Below are 12,888 nucleotides of genomic sequence, written 5' to 3' on the forward strand. Positions count from 1 at the left end.
CATAGGGCTACAGGCAGGGTACACGGCGGACAGCCTCTTACAGGACTTGGGTGCTTTAACAAACACATCAGCTGTGTGTAAATTATATACATATATTTTATGGTGTATGAGCAAAATCCTGCCAATTCCTGATATGAAGCATTTCATTTAGTTGTGGACAAAGCACTGACGCTGCATTTACATGAGCTGAGCATCAGTTGCTCAGTCGTCAGGTGCTCCACAACAACCTATAGATAGTATCCTATCAGTCTAGAGGGGAATATTCATCACCACACTTCCACTTATGACCACTATATTCTGCGGACTCTTCTTAATGTCATTTGCTGCTGCAGTTCCATTGACCAACCCAGCCTCATCTCTGTGTGCACAGCAACATATCATCACACCTCAATGACTGAATAAGCTGATTGCCAGTAGCATCATGCTCACGGTTTGGTGAGGGTTTGGCAACGAACCACTTGGTTAGGTTCAGTAAAACATCTTAGTTTTGGTTACACTGTCAGTTTTTTTTTTCTTTTTTTTTTTTTTTCTTAAAACGACATTTTATTATTTAGTTATTTCACTACCTTAGTAAGTAAGAAAAACATCACACAGCGGACATCACAGCGGTCTCCTGGGTAAAACTCCTGTGTTGCATCCAACCTGACCTGATCATAGACTTTATCGATATTGATATCAAAACACCTGACTTCATCCTTTGATGCTGTATCGATTACTATGGCCATCACTTCAAACAAGGAAGGTACGTTTGGGTCGTAAGCTGCAGTATGTATCTCCCCCAATTTATTGGCTGGACAATTACATATTATTACATATTCACATTCATGTGGGGATTTCATATCATCCCAACATGTTCCAATTCCACACAGCAAGGCCCCATCCAGCTAACTGCTCTGCAGTGCAAACGGCCGAGCCTTCTCTCTGTCTCATGCAGAGGGCTTTTAGTCTGTGACACCGTACTGTTGTTTGGTTATTTTCCAAGCTTTATTAAATATTTCACACTTCAAAATGACTGCAGAGCTGAAAGTGCGAGAACCTGATGTGCAACCAAGGACACAACCCTCACGATCCCGTGGCACTGCGGCTAAGTTGCATTCTCCTTTACCTTCACTTTGCCGGTCATTTCTGGCACCTTCTCAAAGCCATCCCAATCGTGTCTCTTTTGTTCAGCTTGAGTCATGTGCTTTCTCAACTCCCCACATCTCTCTGATCCATCTTCGAATCACTCACTGCCTCCCATGCTGTCAGCTGAGGGCTAACAAATGAATCCTCTCCTGCTCCGTGCCACACCACTTCATGACACACCACATAGAAGCACATACACGAGCAAGTACACATTGGAGGGCTACCAAAATGGATTAACAACTGCAATATTTCAGGACTGAAGCTACCAGCAGCCAATATTTTGTCCCAAAACCTTTAACTTTGACCATTTGAATGTCAGAGTCCAAAAATAGCCCTGGAATCACCAGTCTTCTCAACTTAAAGGTTAAAGATATCTCACACAGCACAGGAGCTCTGCTCAAACTGTGAGCTGTGGACATTAAACATGGACTGCAGCTAATTAGCTGTAATATTCATATCACAGCATTTGTAAACACACTTTTTTCTTGCAAATAGTTTGTGATGAAATTCATTTTTTAGGATATCTGCTGTTACATCCCCCAAACGTCCTGCTATTCAGGGACACTGAGAGTCTTAATTAAATCTGGAGTGATATTGATAAAAAAAAAACACTTACAAAGCATGTGATGCATCCTTTCATCCTTGAAATTTGACGAAAGGTCACATTAGAATCAATACCGGTTCAGCTCTTCCTATTGATGACCCTATCGACAAAGTAACCGATAATCAAGCTGTAGCATATCAGTCATAGCAGAGGTTGATGAGACTCACTTGGCAAAATCCAATATTGTATTAATAGAAGCACATTATTGACCCCATCATTCTGAGAGCCAATAAATTAATTTAACCATTCACCCAAAGTACACACAAGGCTACCCCTGCCTTTATGTGGGCAGAGTTTATTAATGGAGAAGATGCACCAATACTGCCAATCCCTCTTTGTACGTTGTCAGTAAATAAATGCTTCAAGAAACAGGGATTCATGTGTTATTGATTATTCAATGCTATACAGTAGCATCAATGAATGAACAGGAAATGGTAAAAGGGTTTATACCAGTGGAGAGCTAACTCTTTAAAAAAAAACATTTCTCTTTTAAAATCTTGATAAAAATTTTGCTCCTCACCACCTCTACTGCATCAAATACAGCCTACATGGAGGACTGACAGAAAACTCAATCCAGCCACTGGATAGGGACATCCATATTGGACAGTTTTACAAAACCCAGACTTAAGTTCCACCATGTTATGTATTTCAGTCAGTTCCAAATGCCATCAGCTGACAGATATTGGCTGGATGTTGGTGTTTAAATCAAAATTATTTTTAGAGATTCTTAATGCAGGAACACTCCTTTGCACAGTAATGTCATTTTAGACACATGTTTATTGTTCAACTGTAAAATGTCCTCCCTGTTACTGCGTGTCTTTTCAAAAGTGTCTGACAAGGGACCATTTCAAACAACTGTGTGTATATCCATGGTTAATATCATGTTATGGGTAGATTAAGAAGAGATATGAGGTATGTGATTCACTCTGTCTTGGAAGGTGGTCAGACACGAATTGTTAGCCTGTCACCTCCCACCTCACTTCACAAGGGACCAACACATTCTCACTCCTCCTAGTTAAATAATGCAGCTTCCTCAGTGGTGCTGAGCTTTAAACTATGATGCTCTTACTTGGATCAGGAATCCCAGTTTCTGGAGGTATAGTCCCGTGTGTGACCAATCAAGCCACCCTGACCAACCCCAGACTTAGACTTTTCTCAGTGTTTATACTGTTTCACCAGAGGGGGTAACTACAGCCACTGACTAGGCTACTGTATTTGATGCAGTAGGAGTGAGAACAAGCTGCAAACTGTGGTGTGGATTCACAGCTAGGAATACTGGGCTTAGAAAATTGCATTTCCTTCCTTCCTGATTTGTATTTCCCTTAACATTTATGCATTGGATACACAGGGCACATGAGGGGGAGGCTGAGCATGAGGCAAAGCTCCCACACTGCCTATTTGGAACCAAACTCCTTGTCTAGCCCCCATGGGCTGGACAAGAGCAGAGCTCGAGTGCTGACAGCAGGTCTCACCCATCCGTCTGCCACTGGGCGGAAACCTCCGGCCCCTCTGCACAGACGGACTGAAGGTGGCTGGGAGACAGACTGTAATCTACGAACTCCTCTGCTACTGAAAGCATTGCGAGCCAGCGGGTCCAACTGCGCATTGCTTGACCCAAGAGACAAAAATCTATCCTCATCGAGCTCGTTCCACCTCAGACTACTCCCCCTCTCATCTGCTGTCAGCCTCTTCACTCCACTTTATTCTCCTCTTCTACCCTCTGCTGTCTCTGTATCTATTGTCTTTCCCTCAGTCATCACTCAGGACTGTCATCCCTCTATCCCCCTCTTCACCACACAGCGGGCCCTAACAGCCCATCCTATTTCCACCCAGAATCGATAACGCGTCCCCATCCTCGTTTTATCTTCATCCACCAATTCAATTCATCCAGTCACCCATCCAGCCAAATGTGTGCAGACGGCTTGCCTCTTCCATTCGAGCTCATCACAGGGTTCCATTGCCACTTGTTCGCTCTGAACCTGGGATTATCATCTAAGGGACACTTTGACTGTGTAGGTTGGAGCACACAGAGAGAGAAAAAGAGCTATAATGCATCCTTCTCTTCCTATCTCTAGACAAGCCTACAGAAGATGGTATATGTATTTTTTTATTTTTTTATTTTTCACACCTTGAGGCACAAACAGCCCACACCCCGCTGTTGATCACCATAAGCGGGATTACATAAGTGTGATAACTAGCAGAGAGGAGGCTGGGGCGGCTAGGGGATATTAGCCGCTCTGGAGACTGGAGGAGGATAAGGCAGGAGGTACCCACCACAGCATCTTCTCTGCCTGGTTGGCTTCCCACGACTAGCTCAGTATCAGCCCACTATCAGCCTGGGGAGGGAAAGATGGGGAGGCAGCGATGGTGGCTCAGAAGACAAGGTGGAGGAGGAGGAGGAGGAGGACCGGGAGAATAAGACCACTAGCTGATACGGGGAAGCAGTAGCAGTAGGAAGGAGCAGACGAAGGAGGGAGAGATAGATGGTGGAAAGGTTAAGGGGAGAAAGGAGAGCTGAGAAATGTTCCGTCCCTCTGGCCATAGTTCTGACGAAGCCAGGATAGAGATGTCAGGCCGCATCCCGTCTACCGAGGCGAGGGATGGGGAGCCGGGATCAAGCGGCAGACAATTAGACTTCAAGCCACAGGCCCTTATCCAATCACGTTTCTGCCTCCCTCCTCCTTTCTTCCTCTTTTGTCTCTCTTTACATCACCCCACCAGCCCCCACCATTCACCCGTGTTCTGAGCATCCCCTGAGCGATCCAATATCAGCACTTGATTCTCCTCTGTTTCCACAAGCTTCCCGGCGGCCGATCGAGTGTCCCTCCCCGGACCGCAGAGGGACAGAATACGGTGCCGACCTCACAAGGTCATAGAGCTCTCCTCCATCAGATGAAACCCTAAACCTTCCATTTGCTTCTTTCTGTCCCTCATTCCCTCTTCTACTTCAGCCAAAGCACTCCACTTGCTTTTGAGCCAATGTCACACAATTATCCTCACTTTTCACAAATCACACACATTTCCACTGCTTGATTGCCACTGAAGACGCCATTTATCTATCATTTTGCTGAGAGCATGCTAAACTCCAGAGGGTGACCTTTTTCGAGGTCAGACTAAAGAAAAATAATCTGTTTGTCCCAAAGTTTATTCACAGCAAGGATTTTTTTCTCTTTTGTTTTACGGAGAGCAAAGCAAGATATAATTGTTAATCCGAGCACTTGAGTGCTTTTAGAAACCGTGCAGCGGATGTAAGAACAATGATTTGAAAGCATTTTTTAAACAAGGCAACTTGGACAGAGTTAAATAGTAAAAGCTCTCCTACTCACCATTCATCTCAGCATCTCTGCCACTTTCTTTCACACTTGGTAAACAGTTCTCCAGGTAAACTCCATTGTGATAACAGCTATCCCCCTCACTGAGCTGTGGAGGTGGCTCCCAGCACATACATGGAGTCTGCATGATGCCACAGGGCCTGTTCGACGTGCTAGAGGCCAGACAGTCTTCCAGCCACTGGCACAGCATCTGACAGGCCGCCATGCTGGGGTTGCGCTTTCCCACCACCAGGTACTCTGTTTTGAAATCCCCGTCGCCATCAGCGGCGGGCGTGCCTGCCCGAGGAGGACCCTTCCTCATTTGGAGGAACTGCTTTCCGGCCTCCAGGAAGGCCACCGGGGCTGAGGTATCGCACAGCTTGACCACCTCGTTAAAGCTCTCCATGCCCAGGTAGGTACGTGTGGTCTCCAGGAAAGAGTCATACTGGAAGGTGCGGAGCTGTGACGGCACACACTTCTCAGTAGGTTTGGTGACCTTGATGAAGATGGTGTAGCGCCGCGGATCAGGGTTCTGTAGCGTCCAGGAACAAGGTGTGGAGGGGAATACTGATGATGACAGGAAGAAGCCGAAAAAGCGGCTCTGGACTAGGGTGGAGCAGGAGTCAGACTCTGGGCCTGAGGGGGCTGCGTGGCACCATTCCCCCATCAGCAACAAAGGAGCGAAATACAGGAATAGCACTGGGAGAGGCCATCTTGCTTGGCCGCAAATCCAAAAAACAGGGCTTGTCATGGTTTGCAGATGATAGGAGAAGGTATCGATGGCCGGTTATCTTGCTTCGGAGGACTCAACTTCCAGCTGCGTTCGACAAATGTGGGAGAAAAGGAGGTGGGGTGGGGAGGAAGAGGATGTGGTGGTGGAAGAGGAGGAGGAGGGAGAGGAAGGTTGCTCTCAAAGGTCCAGCGATCTTCCCATGACTGCATCGGTCGATCCCGAGATTCACAAGAACCTGTGAAAAGGAAGAGACGAGATAAGAGTTAAATTTGTATCTGATCACACAGAATTGGATTACACCGATTCTGTTTATCTCCACGACGAGAAATCTCTATCAGCTGTTACTGTTTGCACTGTACACCGAGAGCGACTGCGGCGCTGAGGAACAACAAGTTGAACAGAGGCAGACAGGAGGAAGGAGCGGGGGGAGCCGGGGGAGAAAGTTCTTTCTTCATTTCTTCAAGTTTAGATTGGTCTTTTCCAGAGAGACAACTGTTTCCCTCACGTGTCAGCTCCCATATTTCATCTGCCAGCTCATTAATCTGTCCAATTATAAGACTGTTAATTACAAATAAAGCAACACCTGCAGTCATTCATTACTCCAATTTATCAGGAATGAGCCATAGGCAGCAACGCCTCAATCAATAGTCCTCTTTGTTTTTGCCAAAATATTAGCTGACTTTTGCTTTTAAATACATATTCTATGATGATGGCAGCAACCGCTTAAATGTCCTTCTATTACGTGTCTGTTAAGCACTATATACAGAGCAGCTTCCCATTGAGTAGCTGTGCTGTTTTAAGTTGTTATAATCAGTGTTTTTTAATGCGAGGCTCTGATGTTGAAAATTGTTTCAGGATGGTAAACAGTATCATTGAAACACGCACTCCTGGTCTGTTCTTGCACTGACAGTTGCGTATCTTCAGCTGAGTGTGACGATTGATTTAAAATGAGGCTAGTTTGTGAAATGTTCTTCCGTTGTTAAAGCTATTGTATGTGAAACAAAAGGTGTTCAGTTTGCAGCACTGAGTCTGACAGCAGAGTGCTGAATGAAAAATAACACAACATAATGAGAAGCAGATTGTAATGTAACAGTCAATTGTACACACAACACTGAAATGTCATATTTTTAATTCATTCTAAGCTACATCAATCAGTATACTTGTATATACTTTATATATTGAAATGACTCAAAATCAGAGAGGTCACTAAAATGACACCAACTCTGTACTTCTCCAGTTGTGTGCTATTTTACAGTCTATTAGATTATTATTATCTTTTGTTTGTTTCATAGTCACACCTTCACTGTTTTGGTTCATCATCTCATTTCGAGCTGCGACAGGCTGCTGTTTTCACCAGAAAGCTGAAGATGAATACAAACCGGCTTTAAGCTACCTGCCCAGCAGTCAAAGTCAGCAATTACCTGGCGAAGATTGTGGCGCATTCAGCAGCCACATATTGCTCTCAATCAGTTCATGAAGGTCAGGGATGCATTAATCCAGAACATCTGATTAATATCCGCACTAATACACAGCAGACTAAGTGAATGCATTTGCTGTCACATAATGGATCCACATTTATTCAACTTTTAAAGCCTGGCTTCATCTTAACTTACCCACTTAGCCTAATAACATTGTGATTCAATAACTTCTGCACAGAAAGGGACGACTAGTATCAGAATAATATTCAGCACTGACGGGAACTTAAGAGGTGAGTTATAGAAGACGGTGACTAAAAGTGGAAATGAAATGATATTGGAAACTTGGATGACACAAAAACAACTCGAAATGAATGTTATAAGCTTTGTGTCTGCTGGGTGTGTAAACCGGTAACTTGTGAGCACATTCTGAACATGATGATATGTCACTGTTGTGTCCACATCTTGTTATGCTGCCCCAAGTGGCCAAACAAATCAAATACGTTCTGAGGTTTCCACATTCTCAATATATTGCACAGCAGGAGTCTTAAAATAGTACTAATCAAATGTTTTATTAAAAGATGAAGTCAATAAGAGGCAAAGAAGAGGGAGTGGTGGCAGAACATCGGCCCTGACAAGACATCACACAAGGTAGCCAGCATACAGTCGTAATGCAATAATGAGTGGACCAACTTCCACCAAAAAACAGCTTATTTAAAATTACACGGAGCAGCTACAACATTAAAACCACTGACAGGTGAAGTGATTAACATTCATTCCTTTAGCATTGGCATTCATGTGGACGCTACTTGACATGCACGAACCATCCAAACACTGCCGTAGACCAAGTTAGTAACCTCACGGCAATGGCACTTCCCAATGGCACACCACAGAAACTGCTCACGAACAGCCTTAGGAACATAACTAAGCTACAATGACTTGAATTCTTAAAAAGTACGGCCCGTGATGGTGAGCATCTAAATGAGATATAATGTGTTCAAAGATGTGCTAATCAGAGTCCAGGGGCCTTGCAATCTGCCGTCCATTTCTTGAAGATCTTGGCAACACCTTGCCACAAATTCAACAGACAACAAGGTAAATGTGTCAGTATTATCTTTGACAATGGACACCATTGGCTTCATGACGAGTTCCTTGATATAGATTTCAGATGGAACCTGACGGCTGCAGCACGCAGTTTAGACAAGAGCAAACACCAGCGTAGTGAAGCCAGACACTGATCAATCATAATGAGCTGTAGGCCTGACGGAGAGAGTGTATGAGTGTATTTGCTACACTGTATATTGGGAGGATGTGTCCGCCACAGTATATTTTTGATAATTCAGGCCTTGGACCTCCCATCATGTGAGTTTGTGGCAGTGGAGTGGAGTTAAAGATTAGTCGTCAGAACCAAAACAGTCCTCTAAAGCAGGCCTTTAAGGGAAAAAGCTCTGTATCGTCTCTGCAGAATGAAGCTTCCTCTTCCAAACAAACTTAATTAAGAAAACTTTAATCAAACTGTGCATCTGGCCTCGTCAACAAGACAGTTTCTCCTTTAATGCTGACATGTTCATTCAGGAAGCCACTTCACACGTCTCAGATCATAACAGTACATAAATAGATGGAAATAGAGTATATTTCTATGCTTGTTGGTCCTTAATTTATTTCTACAGAATGGAAGGTACACAATTACATAAGAAGTTATTAAATCCAGCAGTATGTGTATGAAGGCAGGTGTACATATGACAGTTTCACCTCAGGATAAGTGGAACCCAAAGGATTGACAACACACATCAAAAGGACCATTTCCACCGACACACAGGGATGAACGATTTTCTCACTGTTCCTTGTTATTATGAAAAAATGTCTCGATGATGACACGCCACGGTTTTTTAACATTTCCTCAACAGTTTTTTTTTTTTTTTTTTTTTTTTTTGTAATCAAGATTAAGGTGGTCCAAAACTGAGCCTTTTCCTCCTTCTTAAACGTGAACATGTTCTGGTTTGTTTACTCCTCTATAATAGTTTATTGAATATCTTTTGGGCAAAACTTTCTTACCATTTTCATGACCAAACATTTAAGTCCTGACTGAATTATTTAAAGAGCCGCTTACAATTGAAAGTCCCCAAACTCTGTTTAACCCAGAAAGGCTTTGAATTATTGTTTGGGGACTGTAATGTCTGCCTCTGATAGTAGCCAACCTTCCCTCCGGAGCCTAGCCAACTCTGTAGTCTTCTCCAGACGAAGCCAGTGAAAATGCTTCCTTACAACAATGTAACACTCCCTTTGTGAGGCTGAAATAACCCCTGTTCAATTCAGGGGTGTCAATGCTCAAAACCCTAAGCTATGGCTAATCCTCCCTGTATCTAATATCACTTACCACCATGAGGCTTTTCTGTTGTTACAGTGACTCATCCTGTCTCATTTTTATCTCATCCTGCCTCATGTGTCATTCCGCCTCGTCCTATTTCACCCTGTCTCGGCCTGGCAGCTCCCTGACTTCAGCCCTTACCAAAAGGCATCCAAGGAAAACTGGCTTGGCCTCTTTCACTAGACAAGCCTGACAGTAATGAAATGAATAGAGCTTTAACAGAGGATAAAGAGCTGCTCTTTATTGACAGCTCCGCCTCATTTATCTCCACATTCAACCCCCCACACCCCCCCACACCCCTCACACCCTACCTTCCCCTCCTCCTCCTAACCTGCCGCGAGGGAGTCTGATCGCCCAACATGCAGCGCTCTATTGGAGCTTCCTGCTCATGTCAAGCCTCCCCACACTGCTAACACCGAGCGCAGTCGCCCTTACCTCTCTGACTCCAACCCTGAAACACACAGACATTCAGGCACCCCCACCGTCCTCTATCGATCTCTCATGTTTTAGAAGTTAACAGATGGAGAGCAGCTATTAACACACTCTCATCAACTCTACCGCAGAGGAGAGTAGGACATGGTAGTGAAACGAGAGATTTGAGCCAGAACTGCAACAGTGGCAGCCTACTGCAAAGATATCGGACCCAAAGATTTAACCTGATGTTCCCTGTCAATGAATCAATGCGACTTGCTAAATCTCTGCTGTCATGTGATGTATTATGGCATTTGAAGGCCTATCAGACACAGAGGGCTGCAGGAATCCCCCAGCCTACAGAGTAAAACCAGGCACTGCTGTTTCCAGGCTTTCCTTTAAATCAATGAACTTTGCATGGGCGGCACTGAGCATGGCATACTTGAGGGCAATAAAAATAAAGACAAATTAATTCAGTGTAAAATGTTTATGTACAGTATGTGCCCGATCATTCTGACTTGCAAACACTTAAGAAAAGTGAGAAATTGTTATTAGTATCTTTGATTTTAATCATTGGAATTGGTCACACTCCAAAAATGTGAGATTCTGCAATTCCCATATTGCAACTTGACAGCAACTTTCTTTGGATTCTCCATGACTGGTAGATGACCACGTTTTTACATTCCACACAGTGGTTGTATATTTTCTCACTCCCACCTCATCGATTGCAGCAGCTCGGTCAGTGGCCTTTAGCTTTAAACTATGATTCTCTACCCACCCCTCTAGTGACACACAGCATCCAGTTAGACTTTCAAAAATGAAGCTTGCTGACAAACAATTCACAAAGTGTGACAGAATATGACTGTTATTAACATGGTAAAACTGTCGTGGTTTGGTAAGGTTTTGACACAAAAGATCCTATTTTGGCTTAAAATAAGATCGTAAATGTGACTTGATATATTCAAGGAGACCTATGGACATCTCCAGCTGTGTCTGTGGCAACAAAACCAGGTATTCAAAGCCAAGACATAATGTACTCTTAACCCCAACCAAACTGTTTGGAGCACAGCACAATGAGACAAGGAGCTATCATTCTTTTTAGTGAATGTGCTGTGTTTTTTTACCAAATGATTTTGTTTTGTAAAACATGCACAATTCCAAAGGTGGAATCAAAAGAGTTCCACACAACAGCAACTGCATGTATGTACTATACACCAAGCTGCTTAAACACATTCATATTCAGAGTGAGCGAGTTCTTAACCGGATGGAAACTTTAGTATGCTGTTGCTGTGGAATTATTCATTCCTTTCAGCCTGTGGCTGGAACAGCAAGCAATTAAAAGAACAAAGGTGTTGCATTAGCCAGCAGCCTAGAAGCATGAATCCATGTAAACAAGCCCAACGGGCTGGCTTTGCGAGCGGAATCAGAACAATGGCCCAATCACAGAGAAGCAACAGTCCCTCAGACAGAGATGTAGAGGAAGAGAGAGATAGAGACAGAGACAAAGAGAGCACTGATGAGAAAATGATAGAGTCGCATAGAGCATCACTTCTCACATCAGCAGCACAGGGATTACAGGCTGATTAGCAGAGCAACATGGGGACCTGCTGCCACACTGTGTAGTCTAAACTACAAGGCAAAACGCCACGGGGTTCCGAGATGCAAACGGATTCCCTCTCGTCTGAAGTACAAATTGTGTAAAATTGCTCCTCCGCGTCATGAAATTCTTTCACATGCAAAATAAATCGTCAGGGACATCACTTAAAGCAGCTTGTGGCGTTGGACATTGGTCATGAAGGCTGTTCAGTCCATGTCTACACATCAGGGGTGAGCAAACAAGCACAGTAGGCGAAATGGGAAAAGGAAGAATGATGAAAAATGTGTGTATTCCATAAATATAGTGCGAGGTATCAGGGGAAAATTACCTTTTCGCTTAAAATCAGATGCGTTCCCGGCAGTATAGCCTACATGACCACTTTCATTAAATGCCTTACAAGATGTACTTATGATGCGGACCTCAGAACGAAGCAGAAGATGCATAACTGAATGAAAACAACCACTGTGTTAACTGATAACAACATACAGTGCATGCATGCCATAGGACCTTTTCATTTACCCTTTTCATTTATATAAGTGCAAATGATCTAATGAATTTTAGGGTTTTTGCTGCAAGAGTTTCTTAGTAATTTTGTTTCTTTTGCTTTCTCTTGTAACTGTATGAAAGAACATTGTCATTGATTTTTGAAGGCCGCCTATTTGTTGTCACACTCTTACTACAGAGAGAGACTGAGCTAATGGACATCTACAGACTTTAAGCTGCGGTAGTGAACTGAATGATGCGGACAGTTCATTTGTATTTAATAGGAACAGCGGCTGCTCTGTCACTTTCAACCTTTTGCTGAATGATCCAATTTGGCAGCCTTGACAAATACAAATAAAACATTCAAGTAATCATTCAGTCCATTGATAATTGTGCAGTCTAATACACTGCCTCACTCTTAAAATTAAATACTGATGTTCTTATGTGTAGGACTGTAGGGTAAAGTCAGTGCTGCCATCTTAAACAAACAGGATGCTCACACAATTTTAGAAGTAATGTTGAATTAAATTGATATCTATACAAGTTTTGACAAAAATTCACAAAAGCGTTTTTTTGAAGATATCTTCAGTACTCTCTTTCCATAAGGTGATGACAGTGTGGGGGCCTGCAGAAAACATCAGAGGGAGAAAGAAATATGGCAACAGGTGGATTCAAGGCTGTTGCAGTTTTATACCTCCAGGCCACCAAGACCCGCTTACAAACACATCCTCATATTATGCATTTATTTATTTATTTATTTATTTATTTATTACTGTACAGAATGTGTAATTATATTCTAACAACACTGAACTGTGGACTGGTATTGTGGGTCACAATGGGT

The 12,888-nt window shown here is 43.4% G+C and overlaps 1 protein-coding gene across 14 annotated transcripts in view; it reads right to left on the minus strand.

Annotated features, from left to right (window-relative positions):
• Window positions 1–12,888, minus strand: part of adgrb1a (adhesion G protein-coupled receptor B1a) — a 177,356-nt gene that overhangs the window by 127,802 nt on the left and 36,666 nt on the right. For 13 of the 14 annotated variants that reach the window (XM_037075330.1, XM_037075322.1, XM_037075319.1 and 10 more), the window contains exon 2: window positions 5,056–6,008. The exons of the other annotated variant lie outside the window; for it this stretch is intronic. In XM_037075330.1, the coding sequence (XP_036931225.1) occupies window positions 5,056–5,791 (736 nt within the window). In that variant the 5' untranslated portion in view covers window positions 5,792–6,008. The remainder of the gene's footprint in view (window positions 1–5,055; window positions 6,009–12,888) is intronic. 14 annotated transcript variants of the gene reach the window in all.

Source organism: Acanthopagrus latus, chromosome 17 (genome assembly GCF_904848185.1).
Source record: "Acanthopagrus latus isolate v.2019 chromosome 17, fAcaLat1.1, whole genome shotgun sequence".
In the NCBI taxonomy this organism is placed as follows: domain Eukaryota; kingdom Metazoa; phylum Chordata; class Actinopteri; order Spariformes; family Sparidae; genus Acanthopagrus; species Acanthopagrus latus.